Source organism: Athene cunicularia (genome assembly GCF_003259725.1).
Source record: "Athene cunicularia isolate RWA chromosome 14 unlocalized genomic scaffold, athCun1 chr14_part1, whole genome shotgun sequence".
In the NCBI taxonomy this organism is placed as follows: Eukaryota; Metazoa; Chordata; class Aves; order Strigiformes; family Strigidae; genus Athene; species Athene cunicularia.
In genome coordinates, this window is record NW_020799118.1 from 17,222,209 (window position 1) to 17,243,434 (window position 21,226).

Here is a 21,226-nt window from a genome sequence, read left to right on the forward strand (position 1 = left end):
GCTGTAGCCAGCCTGGGGGGTGCTGCTTGCCTGGGCCAGCTGCAGCCGTATATTGTGGTCCGTGAGCTGCAGCTTGAGGACCATGGCACTGCATCATGCTGCAGACAAAGTGCTTGTCTCTGCTGTCTATGGAGGCTATTGTTCACAAGAGTAGGACAAATGTACCTGAAGTGTCTGTTTTCCCTCATATTCCTTAGCCAGGTCATTTCAATCTCTGCTGTTTTCACTGACTAGTATGGCTCTTCCCTGGATGCTGTATGAAATGTCTGCTGCTGGCTTATTTGAAAAAAAATAAAGCCTGCCTGAATACCCTGATGAGAAGTCACTTTGTGCCATGAAGGATGAGTGGCAGTGACAGTGTATGCTAAGCCGCCTCCTCAGTCAGGAGTGTGCTTTCCCTGGGGACAGCTCTGGCAGTGAAACCTCTCCTCCTCATCCCTCTGGTGTGGCTGTTCACTCCTCTCTTGGGTCTGGGACTTTTCCTGCTCTCAGCCCTTTCAGATCTTCTGATGCACAGGGAGAACCTCAGGTGAGATGGTTTCTGATGCAAGAGCAGCCAGAAGGTGTTTGCAGAGACAGGGAGAGTAAAGAGCCCTGGGGTCCCTGCACACAAATGTCACTGTCGATCTCTTCAGGAGACAGGACAGGATATACTGCAATACATTTATCTGAAATGCTGTTCTTCCTTGAGAATACTTAGGGTAATATTAATTTTTAGTACTGTTGTCTCCATGTCTCTTCTTCAGATGGTTAGTTGATTTCTAGTTTTCTGTTTCTTTGATTACTTTTAGATTTCAGAATAGACGGGACTGAATAAGAAGACTGAGCTGTATTTGTAGAAGACTTAATCTTCCAATCAGTTTCCTCTGAATTAAACCAAAACAGCAGTATCAAATCCAGGAATCCTATTAAAGATGACCTACATAGTGGGAATAAATTTGGGCTTGTATCTTCTTTTGCTTCCTAATCTACTGTCAGGAACTCTGTGAATATTTTCCTTAAAGCCCGTTCATTTTTTATTGCTGCTAAAAACCTGATTCCTGGCCTGGGTAGTATGCTCTTGGATGGAGAACCAGGAGTGGAAGGGTATCTCAAGCTGAGAGGGTAGTGAAAACTGAGCCAGTGCAATGTGATGGGGATTTAGCCCTTGGTTGTAATTAAAAGGGTTCGTCAATAGAGCTTTAGCACAGAGTGGTTCCGCCAAACCCTGCAAGGAGATGGGAGGTTATACCAGGGAGATAACTCTTCTGTTAGTGTAGCTCCCATCAGTTCTCCAAATGGAGCACATTAAACTGCTGCTTCTCTAGGTCTGTTGCTTGGGGTAGCTGTGTTGGCTAGGAATTTGTTTTCCTTTTTACTCATGCTAAAATTGTATTATTATTCTGGAAAATGTTTCAAGAATAAATCTGAACATTTACAAATCAGATTGCTTTATAAATTTCTCAAAATCCATAAAACGGATTGCTGGATATTTATGAGTCACTAAGAGTTCAATGTTTAATTGACATCTCAGAGAAAAAATGCTTACTTAGAAACTAAAACATTGCACAGTCTTAAGATATAATTAAAAAGTAAATGTTTAGCTTCTGAGACGACTTCTACTTCTTTATAGTGGAAGAAAGGTATTAGCATTTCTGGTATTTTTGGAAAATACTGCTGGAAAACAACAATAAGGGGCTGGAAAAAAACCCAAAACCCTTATTGCAATACATTTCGGCAGGAATGAACAGAAAGTTAAAAGCCTGGTTAAAGATTAAAGGCACTGCAGAACACTGAATGCAGAAAAATGAGACGTGGCTAAAATGCGTTTGATTGTTTCTGTAAATACAGGTATGTAGGAATGAAAACTGACTCATTGTTCAGATGAATTTACTGAACAGTTTCTAAAAAAAGTATGCAAGAATAATAAATGATTTAGTCTTTCAGTTGTCTACAGAGAGAAGATCCAGTTCATGAGCGTAATGATGGCTCCAGTGTTTACTAATTATTCCAGTAAAAGTAATAGGAAGTGTGCACATGGCTTATCCTGAGAATGCAGTCAAATGCTGTGCATGTTGTTTCATAGGCAGAATTTTACAACATAATCTTAATGTGCATTTAAAGGCATTCATTTTCCTGGGAATCATATCCAAAAATTATTTTTACCAGTGTCTGTCTTTTAGAATACAATGAGGCTTTAGTTTGTTAAATTAAAATTGCCATGCCCTCTTGAGCAGCATTATTTGTGGAGAACAACACTTCCCCCTGTGCAGAGTACAGAGGAGGGTAAGAAAAGGCTTTTCTTCCCCAGTATTCATGCTTTTAGAAAGAGGAGGTTTCAGCAAGCTGATGTGCACGTGCTGGTGAATCTGTTAGAGCTCGACCTAAGGAGCTTTTTGCAAAGAGATGGAGAGGAAGAGAGACAGGGCCAGGAGCAGAGCGCCCTTGTGAGTTCCTCATAGCCCTGACTTATCTCCTGTGGGCTCCTCTTGTTCTATAAACATCTTAAAGGTAAATGAAAGCCAACTTGGCTTTGTTGTCTGCTCTGTCTCTTCCTCTGCAGCTCTGAATCCTGCTGCTCAGCTGATGGGTTTGTGTTTTAATTACTGGACTAGTTGGTGCAGATGATGGTGATGTAGTTTTAGCTTCCTTGGATGTAGCTGTTTAGGAGTAATGTAACAAGACTAGAACTTTGCGTTTTGCAAGGCCAGGATAGCACTTACTCTGAATCTAGAGAGATAGCTTTAGTATGCTTTGTAAGCATGGTGGTACCACACTTTAAACTTAGTTTGCTGTGGAGAGGATATATGTGGTTAAGAGAGCAAAAGATTTTTGAGCTTTGTGATTTTTCCACCAAGTTTGTGTCAGGGGTGTTACTAGAACCAGATCCCTTTCTGAGTCCAGAAGTATGGATTGTGGGTCATTATTGCATAGGGGTACGTGTTAATGTTTTCTGCAGAAAAACTCCCGTGACCACATAGAGCACAAGAACCAGGTTTGGTTAAGTATACTCAGAAATTTAAAGGTGTTATTCACTTTTCAGGGACCCTGTTTAGTTTAAATATTTCATGAAAGCGACTGTGACTACAGCTCATATCAAGAGTAATGTTTAATATCAGTTCACTACATCGGAGCTAAATCAAATGTTTCATGTCTTACTTTTTCTTTGCTGTGCATGCTAGTATCCAATGCAGAGAATGACTAAAGCTCACAGATCAAAAAGTGACATTTTACAGAAATAATAATCTGAAATTTGGTATTTTTCTGTTGTGCTTTCATCATGAAAGGAGTATAACTGTAAAGATCTTTCCTTGGCCCTGTGTTCTGTGCAGGAGTCCATACTGCTGTGTGCATTGCTGCTAACTCCCATTAGCAACACCAAAATGGCAGCTGTGCCATCCCTGTCTTTCCTTCTTCACCGAGAGCAGTTAGCCAAGCTTTTTCTTACTAGATATAAATTTGTTAAATTCAGCTGTGAGAATCTCCTCCTCTGCATGTTTCCCTCCTCCATCCCTCAGCTTCTGCATACCACAGAGCCCTTCTGGAGTTTGCTGCTGGGGCAGGTCACCATCTCTGGATACAGGAGTTGCTCTCAGCTCCTTGGAGTTGCGACTAAGTTTTCCAAAAGACTTGCACATTTCTGTCAAACTTGCCCACCATGTGAATTACAGGCAAAGCTTTCTAAAACTGCACAGATAAAATAGTTGGTCTGAAGGTTTCTGACATCTATATTTGTAAATATATGACTATGGAAATAGAGTTTGTCAAAATTCAGCCTGGCACAAGGAAGAACAATGTTGTTGAAGATTACAGAGTTGCGCTGGTTTACATAACTCATGTTGGACCATAGTTTATATAGTAATTATACATTAAAGATAGCTAATACTTCCTCATATAAAATAGTCTCCATCTTGATGAAATGCTATTATACTAATTACAGTACTTAGAAATTTTTATTTCCTATTCTGTAATTTATAGTCTCTCATTTTTCCTTGTTTTGTGAGGAGAGGAAAAGTCATATAGGTCAAATATATTTTACATTTATTCCTCATCTGTGCTTCCTTTTCTTCTTCTTCTCTATTCAGAAGTTTATAGAGTTTGAAGATGCGCTGGAGCAGGAGAAGAAAGAGCTACAAATCCAAGTGGAACACCTTGAATTCCAGACTCGACAGCTGGAGCTGAAGACCAAAAACTATGCAGATCAGAGTAAGCAAAGTTGTACACTAGACATGATTATACACTTTGCATTACACATGCATGTACTGCTACTTTTAAAATATTTTTCATACTTTTTGTTTTAGTGTAACTTACACAAAGCCTGGAATGTCTGGTTATCCCTTAACTTGATATAAAATTCAGAGCCTTCTAAAGGATAGGATGTAACCACATTACTTTAGTAATGGCTTAATTGCTTTTGTGTGGGGCATGCTCAGTTTCTTGAGGTGCAAGATTTTGGGCATTTTGGTGAAGCTTCAGAACCTGGTTTCCACTTTCTCCTTGTCCCTGCATAGTATGTCACATTTTTTTCTTACAGAAACTATCACATTTGTTTGTTTTGTCCTCAAATAGCCAGAGGTGCCTATCCCAGAGGATGATTTAAATTGTTGTCAAAGTAGGACACTTATAGAGCACCAGTGTACTGCTGAAGAACTCTTCTTCTTTGTTCTTAACTGTACTATTTGGTCTGCTCATTTTGGGAACATGCAGGTACCCGTGAATTGAGTTTGCAGTGAAGACCAGATCCTGCAGTATGCATTATTGTTTCTGTTTGTTTTGTTCAGTAGGCATAAATTAATCTCTAACAAAATAGGATTTGAGACTTCTAGTTTCTTTTGAGGGCCTGAAGTGTGTTAGCTAATGTTTGGAATCTTCCCTTGGTAGTTTCACGACTGGAGGAACGTGAATCAGAAATGAAGAAAGAGTATAATGCTCTACATCAGCGTCACACAGAGGTAGGATGTCATCTCATTATTTCTAAATAAATAAACTCTTAGCCTATATGTAAAATCATGTCAGAGAATTCAGCTTTACAGTTCTAGTTATGACTAGAGCTTCTGAACTTTAGGAACATCAAAAATATCTCAGTGGAGGGTGTAAAGAGAAGGGAGCCAGGCTCTTTTCAGTGCTTTCCAGTGACAAGACTGGAGGCAACTGGCAGAAACTGGAACACAAAAGGCTCCATTTGAACATGAATAAAAAGTTCTTTACTGTGAGGATGAGGAGGACTGACACAGATTGCCCAGAGGCACAGTGGAGTCTCCATCTTTGCAGCTATTTAAAAGCCACATGGGGCAACCTACTATAGGTGGCCCTGCTTGAGTAGGGATGTTGGACCCGATGGACTCCAGGAGGTTCCTTCCAACCTCAGCTGTTCTGTGATTCTGTGAACAGTGCCCCACTACCTTGTCTCTCACTGCTAATGAGCCTCCAGGAGATGTCTTACATTATTTTTGGATATGCTCTTTCATGGCTCTCCTGTTATGAGATTAAGTTTAGGTCATTTCTGACACTATTTGCTGTCAGAGTTCCTGTCAGATTAGTCCACTCATTTATATCATCAGTTTAGAAGACAAGAGCAAATAGAAGGAGATGTGCAAAAAAGAGAAAGGGAATTGGAAATGGATGCTGGAGAAGATCAAACGACAGCAGAAAATTAGTCTTTTCTTCTCCTCTGTTTGGCTCATGGATTTTTCTCTCCTCACAGATGATCCAGACCTATGTGGAACACATTGAGCGATCCAAGATGCAGCAGGTTGGGGGAAATAATCAAACTGAGGGCAGTCTACCTGGGAGAAGGTAGGGCTATAACCTCTCACTGTAATGTATGCCATCTGGGGATTTACAAACTGAGTGCGTGTATTTGAGAGAGAGGAACCAGAAGCAAGATCTTCCCCGTGAGCATGGATTATAGTTGAAGGTTTTTTGTAATGGGCTGTAGATGAGGTGTGGGTACATATTCTAATGCTTGATGACGAGGAGCTTTATGTGTTCTGTTACAAAGCTTGGGCTTTGTCACACTGCTATTTATGGGGGGGCTCTAGAAAAATAATTTGTATTCTCAGGTAGCATGTAAAAGGTTTTTCTATGAGGTGGATGGAGGTGTCAAGTAAAGTATCTGTTTGTGTGTGTGAGTGTGTGTCTTTGTATGTGTGATAGCTAGCAAAACCATAGCAATTAAATGCGTTCCCTGTTCCTTCAAGGGAAGCTTTCTCTAAGAGTCCCCAATAGACCTACGTATGTCCAAGTAATTGATTTTCTTCCCTCTCTGCTCCTCCCCTGTTTTTAGAGCACCAAACCAGTAAGAATCAGCCTTTGCTTAAAGAAGGCAGGGGTAGGGAAGAAGTTCAGTATATAGAAGAACTAGTCTTTTGTAGTCTTAGTACAAATCTGAAGCACAAAAGTTGCAGTTACTTTGATTTCAGTACAGATACACCTGGTTTTAACTGTTAAGTGAAGGAACCAGATGCTTTCTCTCTGATGAAGACTATACACCAGTAACATTGCCCACAGGGTGAGAAATAGAAGTGATGTTCCATAAATACTGGTTAGAGAATAATAGATCACATAACACATAATGTACTCAGATTAAGCATAATCTGTTAAATCACTCAGACATAAAAAAAGATGTTTTCTGTCAAAATTTTTGTTCATGGTAGATTACTATTTGTGTTAATCATCACATGCTAATGAGATGATTAACACTATAGTGACACTGCCTAACCCAGGAAGTTCTAATCTAAAACAGGGAAGCAGTATTGACCAAGTAATGTGCTGCGGGAGATGAAATCTTTTTATTGACCTTTCCTGTCTTTTTTTTTTTTTTTTTTAACTTTTAGACTTCTTCTGGCCTTGAGGAATGTTAAAAGTTTTTGCACACATGTGGAGTTGTTGGTCTGAAAAATAGACAGTACCAGCTGTGCAGGCATACTTGGAAAAGAGTGCCTGCTAGGTGTGTCCCCCTTGTCTCTTATAAAATATGTCTGACTGATCTTAGTTAATATCTGTGAACTTCAGCTGGTTAATATCACTGAGCTTCACTGAAAACTGAAATCTTTGGGAGGCATTAGGCTAAGAAAAGGAGTGGGGTTGGCATGTCAGACTATACACAAAGGGCAGCATGGGCAAAGACATGGAGATGAAAATACAGGGAGAACAGATAAATGGAAAACCATGAAGGTTTTTGAAGTATCATCTGGTAAGGATGATGAAAATTCAAAAGAAGAGCATTGAGCAAAATTTGGAGATGAAGAAAGAGCAAAATTATTTTAAAATAAAAAATAAATATATTAAGAAAAAAGGAAGAATAAGTGAGGATATTTTAGTAACTTGTATTTAGGTCTGTAACACTTAAATACCAGAATGTCAGTTCTTTTTGGACTAATGTAATAGAAAAGAAATTTCAGGTCCTGGCATAGGACACGTAAATACCTTTGTGTCTGCTGTGGCTCCCTGTTGCTGGATTGGACTGCTCTGGAAAAGACTGAATTCAAGTTGCTAAAGTTTTGGTCGTGTATTGTAAGAAAGAAAAAGAGAGAGAAAAAGAGACCCAACCCCTTCTTGTCAATAAAAGAGGCTTGAAGGATGGAAAGGGAGTAGTAAAAGACATGAGTCTTCAGAAACTTTGGTAACTAGCTTGGTACTTCTGCTGATTCTCTGCAGGCTTAGTGTCATACAGTATCCTGAGATGGAGGGGACCCGTGAGGATCATTGAGTCTAACTTCTGACTGCACATAACTCAAAGGTTAAACCATGTATCTAAGAGCATTGCCCAAATGCTTCTTGAACACCATCAGGCTTGAAGGTGTGACCAAGTCCCTGGGGAGCTTGTTCCAGTGCTTGACCACCCTGTCAGTGAAGAATTTCTTCCTATACTGTATATTGGCTCTTGTATTACCTCCCATAATAATTAAAGATACTTCTGTAGTCTTGGCTACAGGAATATCTTGCAGCTGGAGGATACTGGTATCTCAAAGAAAGATCCTTGATTTATTTTGATTGAGTTGATAAGGTTTTTATACTCTCATTTGTAAAGCTACCAGAGCCTTACATAAGGGAAGACACAGTTATATGTGTATCAAGGGGGACTGTTTACCCTTCCTCTTCTGATGGTCAAATAGTCCTTTCAGAAAAGAGTATCTTACAGTATTTCTTCTGGAGAGGAGTGACTAAAGGCTGTTGTAGTTGTTGAGTGGGCTGTGTAGTGAGTTATCATTGTGCTCTGTTTTCTGCAAAACAGTAAATCAGTCTTACAGTAATTACAGAATACAGTGTTTGGTGTCTGGCTAAAACTGGATTGTCTAAAATATAAAAATCTATTGGAAAAAAAAATCGAAAGATAGATGGCAGCCTTCCTAGGCAAAAGATACAGGTATGAGGGGTGTAGGGAACCAGCAGTTTGTAGGTGTTCTTCTGTTGATAAAATCTTCCTTATCAGACCATTCTGCTTCCTCTCCGATGCATTTTGCAGTCTGGAAGTCCACAGTGAGCTCCCAGAACATTGTCTGATCCAAGTATTACAGCTGAAATGGTATATAAATGTGTGAGGGTTGTTTCCCTTGCCCTTCTGTAAATAAGTACTTCCACAGATATATTTTTAAAAAGTAAAATATGAAAGTACTGTAGGCAAAAGCATGCTTAGAGCCTTGTTTAAAGGGTGGTTCGTGTATGCATGTACCAAATTTGGGTTGGACTGCATGGTAGAAATTGATTTTCATGAGATCTTGCTTCCCGAACTTTTAGAGAAACTAGTATTAATTCTGGCCTTATATTGCCATTCTGTGAAAGAGATGCAGTGAAAAGTGTTACTGGTTATACCTGCAAAACTGCCATTCTTCAGGATGAAGGGTGAAATTTTCATTAAGAATAGCTGCTTCATATTAGAGAAATTAGTCTTTTACCCCTTTAAGTGTGACATATTGCTAGTCTCCTTGGACAGAAAAAGAGAAACACTATGTCTGTGAAAGCACCTGATGGGGCTGTGATCTGAGCTTGTAGGAACCACCCATGGGAAATGGGACTTTTCCTTCATTTCAAGCTTTGCACTGTTTTTGTGTGTGTGTGTGTGTGTGTGTGTGTGTGTGTGTGTGTAGCTCTATGTTTGTATACGCTTGTGCACAAGCAGTTGGGTCAGAGGTGCGTTTTCGTGTCACTGCACAGCTGGGTAGGGGCGAACACCAGCGTTTGTGTATCTTGGAGCACTGATGTGCACCGCGGGGGGCACATGGGCATAATTTCTCATGGCCTGTCACACAGATCTGAGTGCATTTATTTATTTTCATCTGTGGATGTGCTTGAGTGTGTTAGACTGCATAGGGGTGCATATTTGCATAAGACCGTAAGTACACTGAGTATGCCTGTCACCTGGGAGGAGTTTGTGCAAGAACTGTTGGGGGGATGTGCATTGGCCACCAGCTGAGAGGGGTAGTGGGTACAGGGCAGACTCCCACGTGGTGTGGATTCCAGTGCATGCGTACCCTGTGTCTGTTGTAGGGCTGCATGTTTGCATGACCTTTGCTCTCTAATGGTTGTTTTTTTGTCTCGCTTTTTGTGCAATTGCTGCTCTGTTTTGGCTGTTATGTTTGTCACTGCAGTCATCGCCAGTCATGGAGGAAAAGGTAAATCCTATTGCTGCATCTTAACTTTGTTAATCCTAGTTTTGGAGGTTGCTGTTGAGTGGCAACCGTGTGGTGCTGGGAAGGTACTGTATTGGTGTGCTTGCCCTCTTTGTCTGCTGGCAGCTCTGTTGGCCTTGCTCAGCTGGGTGAGGCAGAGGGAGCCACCAAGCTGCTGGGATAATGCATCAGGAAGACGCTTGTTTACACAAACCTAGAAGACACAGGAGTTTGGTCCCAAAACAGGGTCAGTCCTCTGTGATTGGACAGTTACACTTCACACCCCAGAATGTTTTAAAAAGTCATCTTTTCTCCCTTATTTTAATGTGGAGTATAAGACATGCATATTTTCTGAGCAGGGCAGAAAGCACTTGTCACTGTTAATAGCTCTCTGAAGGCATTTCTGACTTTGGGCTAGCCAGTGAATTCAGTGCCGAGAGCCTGCAAAGAGAGCAGTTCTCATCTTTAAATGCTGGCAAAAAATCATAGTTTTGTTATGTTTTATAAGCTTTAGGATGTGACTTGTAGAGCATCCCAACCCCAGGTTTTGACTACTGCAAACATTTATTGTAACACAAGATGAAACTAACCTAGTGTTAAGAGTCACTCTGTACTGGAAAGAATTGGGTCTATGAAGGTTACTTCAACACTCAACATTTAGACTAGCCCTGAGGATACTCTTGAGTTCCTTTGAAGACTGATAGTCAACCCAGGACTGCAAAGCTGAAGTTAGCTTTTCTGTGGTGCTTGCTCCATCCCTTTCCCTGGCAGGTTTAGGAGAGGATGGAAGGTGTTTCCAAAGAAACTCAGCAAGAAAATTCCCTAACAATCTACATTAAAATCCTTTCCTGAAAATCCTACAGCTTCTGATACTATGGAGACTTTGGACCTCTGTTTAGCAGGGGCTGTGATGTTGATACATTCCCTGTACATTCAGTGGGGTGCTCTATCTCCTTGCATGCTGAATAATGTGCCTGTATTTGTATATGAATGTAGAAATAAGCTATGGATTCCCAAAAGAAATCTCATAGAGATTACCCAAAGAGGAAGTATAATTTAGTGTCTCTCTCAGCATATGTTTTGGATGGCTCCCATTTTTCAGTGCTGCCAGTGAGTTATGCAGGCCATCCCAGCACAGTCACAAAAGTGTTTATATAATAGCATGTCATGACTGCACTACTTGTTTTGAAAGGGATGTTTTGCAGTTACAGGAAATTTTCTCTAGCTACATACACGTGTGAAGCATGACTCCCTAAAGACCATCATTCTAACCTGAAGACAAGGAAAGATGTGAAACTAATGGTTAAAGCAGGTCAAAATATGGCTGATTTTTATTTTCCTTCCCTGAAAAGAATGATTCTTTTGAAGTAGACTCTTTTGGACCCTTGTGTTATTTCTTTAACTGTACAACTAGGAATTTTCTGTCTTTCTCACATAAAGTTTTGAATCTCTTCATCTCTTATACATAACTGACTATAGTTTTTGTGGCTTTTAGATCAGTACAGTGCCAGGGGTGAAGATTTCATATTAGGAGGAAAATCTCCCTAGTATGTTATTTAAAAACTTAAAACACAGCTGTTAGAAGCTTTCAGGTTCTTGGAATGATAGCAGTAGGATAAAGAGAGGTAAACGCAGGCAGACAGACAGAGGTAAGAGTACTTTGGCATCATGACCTAGTAGGAGCGTGTGTAAATGGCAGGGTAGAGGTCATAAATGGCAGTGGAATGTTTTCTGTTTTCTAGAAACCTTCAGTGGTTGTTAATGTTTAAAATAACAAGCACCAAAATGCCTTTTGAGTGGAAAGGCTACAAGGAAACTGATAATCCCTATCATATAGAATCTGGTTTTGAATCTGTTGAAAAATGATTGCATCTTCTCTATAAGAGAAAGTAAGGTTAATCAGGTTGTGTCAGTGATCTTTGTTCCTCTATAATCCAGTTATGTGCTGCCTTTGTGAAAGGATTTGTCTATGAAACTTGAATGTATGAGTCTTTAGGATCTTCAGGAGAGGATTTTAATACAGATTCCTAGGAAAAGTGCATCCCAAATCTCCTTGCTGGGCCACACTGGAAACACCTTTCTGCCTATCCAAGACAGGCCACAGCAGGCGGCTGTTCCTCAGCACGAGCGACACTGACACAGCTGTGGGGCACACCGTGTGGCCAGGCAGTGCTGAGAACGGGAGGGTTGGGCATTTTGGGTTTCTTCATAAACTTTGATCTTTTCTGCTAGATGCTCCACCTCTTTCCTTCATGCACCATCTCCTGTGTTAGTGTGTTTGCATACATCCTGGTGGGCCTTAGGTCCTGCTGTAGTGGCTTTGCCTGCAGTGGTGGGTGAGGTGGTTGTGCTGGTTGCTGAGCCTGGTCATCAGACCAACGCTGATGGTCATTAAAGAGAGGCACATGGAAGTCAACTGTTAATAATAGTGGCGTACAGAAGGATGGATTTCATCACCCTGCACCAATAAGTGGAAGCTCCATACCGATGTAGGAAAAGCACCATCATTGAACACCTTTGTGAGTGCATGTCACACAGAGGATCAGCTTAGTTCACCTCTGCAGGGCCACTGCAGAGTGGAGGCTGCTGGGGATATACCCAAAATGGATGTGTGCTCTGTCCCTGCAGGTCAGCTTCTCTGGCACAAAACCAGTTGCCAGTTTTGGCATCCTACGGCAGCCTTTTCCACCTCCACTGCTTGCTCTAGATTTTCCTGCTGGAACTTGGTCTCTATATTCAGAATCAAACCCACAGCTAGCTAGTCACCTGCAATTACCAGAAAGAAGAGGATGAAGAAAATGTAATTACAGACAATTTGCAAAATGATGATGCATTCATTTATACCTTTGTTTAATTTCTGAACTTTGAATGCATTGTAATATGGATATGGAGAGGGGAACAGAGAATACAAATATTTTTCTGGCTTAATATTGCAAGTGATCCAAACCCAACTGATTTCTGCTGTTGGAGGTAACCAGATTTGAAGTGGAATGTACAGAAGTGCCATGTAGATGACTCTTACTTAAAAGCCTCTTTCCTGACCCAGTGATGACACCTCTAGGATCTATGGGAGGTTTTGCTTTGAGAGTTGTTTGATGTGGCTTGTTTTCCCACAGTACCTTTGTTTCTCAGAAGATAGACTGACTTAAATTGGCTGATGGTTCCCTCCACTTTTGCATTCCCCCCAGACTTTTTGTCCTGATGTAGAAGTCAGTCATGCCTGTTGTGGTCACTTGATGCCTTCCCTCTTAGATTCCCCCTGGGAAGAGGTGGCTATAGCAGTAGATGCCATGAGTCTGAGTAAACAACACCATGGAACTGTGGGAGTTGGGAGTTCATGCAGCTGCTGCATGAGGGGAAGGAGTGCAATTAGATTTCTAGCAACTTATATTTCACATAAGCTAGTGTGCTGTTTCTTTTCTATAAGAACCATATAAGTGGCTAACAGATTGGTTTCCTCTCTCTCTCTGTTTCTCTGTTTAGCCGGAAGGAACGTCCTAACTCTCTGAATGTCTTCCCTCTCGCGGATGGCATGGTACGTGGGCAGATAGGGGCCAAGATCGTCCCAACACTGGACCACTGGCACCTGAGTGACCTCGGCCAGCTGCAGTCCAACTCCAGCTACAAGGTTTTATAGACCATCACGGAGCAAGGGTTTCCCACTCTCCCACTGTCAACAGCATTCCATGTTTTCATTAAGATGGAGACCAATATGTGTCCATAACCCTTTGCAGCCTCTCCCTGCTGTGTGTCTGCTCCCTTGGTAGCTGTGCTGTGGGAGGATATTCTTTTGCAGAGATGGCATATGGTGCGGGAGGGATTTGACACAGCTCCTCATGCTTCTTGTCTCAGTGATAATCTCCTTTACTTGGCTGGCCCCAAGTTGAGAGGAATGTGTGGGGAGGCAGTTAGAGATTTAGGGAAGATGAATCCTTCACTTTTTTATAGTATATTTGGGAGAGGAAATGGTGAACCTGTCCCCTCCCTCCCCCTCGCTAAGAGCAGTGCTTTTGCACCTCAGCTGGGACCAGGCATTGGGTTGCTCTTGCTTTCCAGTGTTTGTCCTTTTTGACTGATCACTGTTCTGGTCTTCCTGTCTTCAGTAAAAAGGTCTCCTAATCCTCTCTGAATACCCAGGTCTTGCACTGTGCTTAAAGGTCTTCAGTTCCTCATATATCTCGTCATTGCTCTAGACTTGCATTGTCTATCTTCAGTACACTTGTCACCTTCAATTCATTGCTTTCTGCCCTGGGGCTTGACAGAAAACTCACCGCACTGCAACTGCACTGAAGCAGCTGCATGGTTCTGCCTGTTGCTTGTGGTGCTCTGCTCTGCCGTTCAGAGACTGGTCTGAGCCCAAGGACCCAGATGTTGTGCTCTTGGCTGACAGCTCACTGCAGTTGTTTAGTTTAGTCTACACATGATGACCCACATTTCCTATGAGCTATACTTGTAGACTTCTCAAAGTATTTGTGCTCAGGATACCACCAAATTCCTCTCTGTGAATGATGTTCCACAAATGCCTAGTGGCAGGCCTGAGAGGCAGTGGTACATCTACCCAGGCTGGCTTACAGTTTGTCTCAGAGAGCTTCTGGTCTGCTTTAAAAGTGTCTGGTAAAATTTACTTTCTTTATGCCTGGAATTTGTAGAACATCAGGTGTTCTATGTCACATCTAAGGACTGGTCTCCTATTGAGAAGTTGTAAATCACTAATCCTGTAAAATACATTGAGGCAGTAAAGGAAAAGAGGAGGGAAAAAACCAAAGAAAGAAAAAACCCAGCTTGTTGCTGTGCCCATTCTGCATGTCTCCAGATTACATTAATGGTATTTTGGCCTGAGGGAATCTGCAGAAGTGGCCTTGATGTGTAGCACAAGAAATTTAGACAAATTAAAAGTTTATGCAGAAAAGAAAGTAGCAAATACCCTTTTTGGTAAAGTAGCCAGGCCTAGCACAGCACAAACTTTAGCACTTTGTCAGCCCTCTGCCATCATAGAAGTTGGAAATCCAAAAGCAAGATCTTTGGATAGGGCAGAGATGTTCTTGGAACCCAACCCTTGCTGTAGTGTTAGAGGCACAGAAGTTTGGGAAACAGAGCAACTTGCAGAGTGCCAAGCAGGTGCTACAGCCATTTCTGGAGAGCTTTGCCTGGAATTAGGGAATGGCAGTTCCACAGTGTAATAACGTAATTAAGGATGGTAGAAGCAAATACAGAGCATGAATGTGTTTCTTCAGACTAGTGCCAGGTCAACACAACACTGCTGCAGGGACACAGCAAACAAAATGCACAGAGACCAGCCCACTTCTGGTTCTGGAACCAGTGTATTTCATGAGATCTCTAGGCAGTGCTGTACACTATGATGTGAACATGCCCTCGAGCTCTCTAGCGATCAGGTGTGTGCATCAGGGGTTAGTTTTTAGAGAAGAGCTGGGAGGACATTAGGAAGATCCATCTTCCACAGTCTTGCTAAGGCATAATTCTTCAAGAAGTGGTACTATTACAGAACTTCTGAAAGAAGTTGAGTGGATGTCGCTGATAGCCCAGCATCTGCATTGCAGAGTAATGCAACAGGCACCCGGATAAATTGGGAGCTTTGGCGTCCAAGTTCAGGTAATGGAGGGTTACTGGCTGGATCTCTTGGTGATTTGGTGGTGCTGGTGTCAGGCAAAAAAATCAGTTTCTAGTTAGAAGAAAGCTTTGTGCAGCAGTAGTGGTGTGCTGCTCCAAATGTATCTGATGACAGGTAGTGCTGGGATTTGTGTTGGTGCTTGTTAGGGAAGCTCAGAAGTGGGATGCTGGGTTTAAGGATGCTCCCCGGTAGGGTGGAGTTAGAGAGCTTGGGCTGTGGAAGACTTGGATGGGGCAGTGTGTTACGGAGGATTTCTTAAGAGTATGGAGCAAACCTCTGAATAATTAAATGATGTGATTGATTGATTGACTTACTAGATTTGTAATTTGAAATGGGGATTTTCCTCCTGCAAGCTTCTTGCACACTCTCTAACTGGAATGCTATTTCTTAAATATTTTGCATGACTGAAATCTCAGCAGTATTGCTCATGCATTCCCCGCCTCTTCTTCAACAGCTCTGATATTTCACTGACATCAACTGCACACACATGACTCACCTTCCCAGTATGTATATCCTGACTTTTCTGACTAGTTTTCCTTCTTCATGGGGCCATATTATAGTTTTATTTTTTATATTTTAAGTGTCCTTGTATACTTATTATTACTATTTTCTGTTTTAGTTGCTGTCATTATATTATTTTATTTTTACATTCAGTTGTACATTTATTTTATATAATGTTTTAGAGATGAAAGTCCTTAACTTGTTTGTTTTTATGTACTATGCTTTCAGTGTTATAACCATACAATTGTGGCTTCTCATGGTGACATATGACTGCTATGAATGTTGGGCCTTTGCAATGCATTTTGGAGGTCACTACTACACATTTGATGTTTAGGAGGTTGACAGGTATGGTTGTAGGTAAGTGGTGGTTGTGGAGAGTATTCTTTGGGTGAGGTATGGGTTATGGAGAATGCCTCCTATGCTGTAGAGGAGAGATGTACACGTAGTGGAATACTTATCATTAACAAAGTGCTCAGGATAATAGAAGGAAGATACCAGCAAAGATTAATAGAGCTTCTAGACTGTGAAGAGGAGCATGTAGTAGTATTTATGTTTGGGAGGAATTTCTCCAACACAGGCTGGTAGGTTGATAAAGTATGTTTTCTAGGTAAATATAAAACTTGGATGTATAATCAAAGAATAAGTGAAAGACCACAGTAATTACTCACTAGTGTGTTCTGAGTGGGGCAGATTATGTCAATAAACAAGAAGTTACAGGGTACTCTGATACAAATATATTGCCCTATAGACACTGATGATACAGGGGTTCTGAATAACATCTAGTTCCTAAGAACAGGGAATGAAATGTGGACCCACCTGGGTGTCTCTCTTACAGTGCTAAGATGTTCATGGACTTTGGTTATGTTAAGGATTTACAGTGGGTACAAGAACATTTCTGAATCCTTTCATCCAAGAGGTGTTTTTGGGGAAACATGTTTTATGGTTGCACTTCATACTTGATACTCTTTGTCCCTTTGTACATCAGAAAGCACAGCAAGCAAACTGCAGTTGAAGTAGTACAAGGCTTACTGGACCATATTTGTTCTCAGAACAAACCTGGTTTGTTTTTTTTTTCCTCTTTACATATTAGGAAAGTAGCTCCTGAAACAGGGATATGAAGTAGAGGTGGGAAGTGTGGTTTTTCATATGTAGCATCCTAAGTGAAAAGTCCCCATCTCAGTCTTGATGCTAAAATCAGTAAATGTACAGGGAGATGATCTGAATGTCCATGTGGGAATGTGGGTGCTGTTTGGACTGACAATGCAGAAACTATGTACAAAATGTGGATCATATTTAATGGTAATGGAGTTTTAAAATATCTTAATTTCCAATATAAATGCACAGATGCAATGTAAAACCTTTGACTTTCACAGTGCAGTGTACAGCAGGGTATTTTAAGATAAACATTCAGAGGCCAGTCTAATTAAAGGAAGATCTTAAGATTCCAGATTTTTTTCAAAAATATGGCTGCAAAGGGTTAAGTCACCATTTTTATCAGTCTTCTCTCTCATCCCATATTGATTTTTGTCATGTTGTGAAGTTATTATTAGACCAAGAGAACGAGACTTCCGCATTAGTGAAGTGAAACAGCTCCAAGGTTGGGAGGCTCAGAGCAGCCTCTGAGCAGAATCAGGCTCTTTCTAGTACTTGCACAGGAGGGGAGAGGCAAGTAGTAAAGATTAAAGCTGGGATTGGATGTGCAGATGCTGGATGTCACTGCACCCAGTTGCAACTCATTATCACATATAACTCTCAACATGAATTTTGTCATCTCCCTGCGGGCAGTAATTAGAGTCGGCTGCTGTGAAGAATGGGGAGATCTTGTTTGCGGCTGGGAGTATTGGTCAAGATGTTAATTGGCTGACTGTGAAGCAGTGGTGCTTTAGCTGACAAACAAGGGCCACCGTATAAAATTCTGACAGAGCCTTGAGAGGTTCCCATGTTTTTCAAGAGGTGGTATTACAAGAAATGGGGCTGTCATGTCTGTAGAACAGAGCCATTTGTGTGCATTTCACACTGGGAATCCATCTCCTATGTTAAATTTGTCAGCTTCAGATTTTTGAATTCTTGGGTCATGTTGTCCTGTCATTTGAAAGTGGGGAGAGCACACGTGTTTCTCCTGCGCTGTCAGTCTGGACCCATGTCTGGCTGGCTTCTGTGCAAGGTGGTGTGGGACACAGGTCTGTGCTGGTGAGGTCAGACCATCCTCCTAGCTTGGTATCTGCTTTGCTTCTGCAGTTTAGTGTCAAAACCACTTGGCTGTTCTCTCATCCAGGTTGTGTTGATGGCTTATAGGTCTTGGATGATGTCATTACTGTAAGAGGCCACTTCAGATCCTTCCCAAGCAGTATTCATGTTGCCTTCCAGTCTTGGGAAATGCTGGCCTGGCTTACACGAATCCCAAAGCCCTTCAGCTTCCACTGTAGTCAGTGTGAGCTGCAGGTGCTTTTCACTTATGATCAGGCCGCCTTTCCCGAGATGCATGGCGATGAATCACATACTGATGTGATTTGTGAGGAACAGTGTTTAGTAGTAAAGGAGAAAGGATACCAGGCCTTTCACAGGTGGGATTTGCTTGCTGAGTTCAGCACGAGAACTCACTGCTTCATTGTGGTTGCAGTGCCTGCTGTCACTGGCAAGCGCTGGTACAGCGAGCAAGACTCATTCTCCATAATGTTTTAAGGCAGCCATACACCAACAAATGGGAGATTAATTGAAATATATAGCTTTGCTTTTCCCTTTTTGTTCTTCCCTCACTCTGGAATTGCCATAGTGCCCCCAAGATGAAATGTCCGAATCTGGGCAGTCCTCAGCAGCTGCCACACCGAGTACCACTGGAACCAAGTCCAACACTCCCACATCATCTGTGCCCTCTGCTGCTGTCACACCCTTGAACGAGAGCATCCAGCCTATCAGCGAATATAATGGCACGACCAAGAGCAATAAGAGGGCACGAGAAAAGCGGAACAGCCGGAACATGGAAGTCCAGGTCACGCAGGAGATGAGGAATGTCAGCATAGGTATGAAGGTGGAGCTTGGGTACTTGGTCATTAAAGTAATTGACTTCCCAGTGCTTGTGTCCCTCTGTTACAGGAAGAGGCTGGGAGACTGAGAGGTATAGCATAGAATTTGAGGTAGTCTTACTTACAAGGATATGTGAACGAGACAGTGCAAATTGCATGTTAGCTGTTTTCTGGGTAGCAAATTTCAAAAATGTCAGTAATACAAATGGTTTCACAAATATACAGGATGAAAATAGGTTACTGAGTTCTGTCCCCTGCAGTTGCATTCATGCATGTCACAGAACCTCTTTCATGAACAGTCAAGTCCCATCTAAGTCTAACCTAGCTTTTGGAAAGCTGTTTCTGGATCTCATCAATGTGATAGTTAAAAGCTTCCATTTAGTCTTCTTTCTGGACTTCTGTTCATAAGTATTTTATATCCTGTTGTTCATATGCCAAATTTGTCAGTGAGATGAAATAATTATTTTCTGTTCTGTGTGTTTATCCACACCTTGATGTATTTAAAAATAGCAATTATATCCAGCTGTTTTTCTCAGCTAAGTAAGCTATTTTCTTATAGTTTATTTCTCATACAAGAACCCCTCCAAATCTTTGGAAGTTATAGTTGTTTTCCCTCCACTTCCTGGAGTCCTTTAGTAATTTGAATTAATGATTTCTTGTCAGGAAATCCATCACCTAAGCCTTTAGCACCATGCTGTTTAAATAAAGAAAGTGGTGCAATAACATGATGAAAGCCCCTTTCTGTGGTTTTTAATGTAGCTAATCCAATGTAGTGTCTGAGCAACTCCCAGCCTGTATTGTATTTAGATTCTCAAAGGCTTTCAGAAAGGAGAAGTGGCCTGTTTTACTGGTCATGAACTTACATGCAAAAGGACTGTAGAACTAGCCGAAGATCATAAGGAAAATCTGCAGGAGCACAGGCATGAGCCTAGCTCTCTGAGGTTAGCATCTAAACCATCTTTTTTCCTAAGTAATACAGAGGAAATTCCTCTGCTAACATTCACAAGCTGGTTCCTAACAAATTCAGACTATAAACCAACATGTTAGCACCTTTTGTTGTAGGATTTTAATGAGAGTTGCTGCGACTAAGTGCCATTCTGTATTCGTATTAGCAGCTGAGGGGGTTCCAGGGTCACAGATGTCAATGTACCAGAAACTAGTGTAATTCTCCATAAAAATGTATGGCTTCTGTGTACCCAGCTATTAAATTGTGGTGTGTTCAGTGATCCTGGCCAAGGCAAGTCAGTACAAGCATTGGTATCAGAGAAATTGAGCACGGATGTCAGTATTTTGAATGACCTATAAATACTTACCCTTGTTTTTACAGTTGTTGCTTTACAAGCTTGTTTACAAGCTTTCTTGGGTCAAAGTCTGCTTTCTTCTGTATATGTGCAACTCAGAAGTCATCGTACATGTGAAAGCTTCTTTCTCCTTGGTGGAAGTATCATATTGTGGAGTCTGGTCAAGGCAGATGGTTGTATCTTTCCTGTGCTCAAGGCAGATAGTTGTATCATTCCTATACTCTGCATATTCAAACTTTCAGCTATTTCTCACACATAACGCAAAATCAGATCTCCATGCTGAGCAGAAACACAGATACTTGAATTTTAATTATGTATTTATGCATCTGTAATTCAAATGTCTCTCAATGATGCAAATGCCTTAGAGATGAACTACCAAAAGAAGGTACTCAAAGGTATTTGCAGAAAAGCTTCCCAGCTTGAAAAAATAAAGAAAAGGAAGCTTCTTTTTCTGTGAGCTTGAGAACCACTGGTGTAGGGATGCCTACTTTGGCAACAGATACACATCATGCTTTGTCTTAAAACATGGCATTTGTTGCCAGCTGGTGCACAATGCCAGCCTAAAAGAATAAAATCAACACTCAAGTTGTCATGGGCTTTGTATTTTTGGCTACTGAGGCAGTTTGGAAAGGTCAGAAATTTCACATCTAGCATTGCTGAAGAACTAATATAGTTTACAAATTAGGTCTTTAATCCTTCAAGAATTTCTTGCGTGAACAGGCACTGTGCTCATATTGCTTGTTTAGAATAGGTGCATGTCTGAGCTTTTCAGCAGTTTGGTATCTAAGAATTGTGACTTGTCAAGAGGAAGAAGTTCCTTTAAATATTGGCTTCAGGCTGTAGATTATACAGAAACCAGAGCAGATTTCATGTGTTGGTTTTCAAGTGAAATTTCACTGTAATGGGTTTATAAACCAGTTGCAAATTTGAGAACTGGTATGGAAAAATTATTTCTGTTAAAACTAAGTAGTGCTAATTCATAACTACAGTAATCTCTATGAAGCTATCCAGAAAATCACTTTTGTTGTCTTTGATCTCAGCTAAAGCTGCATGGTGATTGAAGAGTTTTTATGGAGAGATAAAAAGTTTATTTGGAATTTATTTTATTGGATGAAGTATTTCTGGTTATCACATTTTAGTGAGGATTCAGGCCAATAACTTTGGTGACACTCTGTTAGGGGG

General features: G+C 41.2%; 1 protein-coding gene across 1 annotated transcript in view; it reads left to right on the forward strand.

The window, feature by feature from the left end:
• Window positions 1-361: 361 nt before the first annotated feature.
• The window catches only part of MAPK8IP3 (mitogen-activated protein kinase 8 interacting protein 3), a 58,912-nt gene continuing 38,047 nt past the window's right edge, over window positions 362-21,226 (forward strand). Inside the window, exons 1-7 of the mRNA XM_026859231.1 lie at window positions 362-529; window positions 4,065-4,185; window positions 4,861-4,931; window positions 5,684-5,775; window positions 9,570-9,593; window positions 13,074-13,125; window positions 18,494-18,740. Coding sequence (XP_026715032.1) covers window positions 362-529; window positions 4,065-4,185; window positions 4,861-4,931; window positions 5,684-5,775; window positions 9,570-9,593; window positions 13,074-13,125; window positions 18,494-18,740 — 775 coding nt within the window. The remainder of the gene's footprint in view (window positions 530-4,064; window positions 4,186-4,860; window positions 4,932-5,683; window positions 5,776-9,569; window positions 9,594-13,073; window positions 13,126-18,493; window positions 18,741-21,226) is intronic.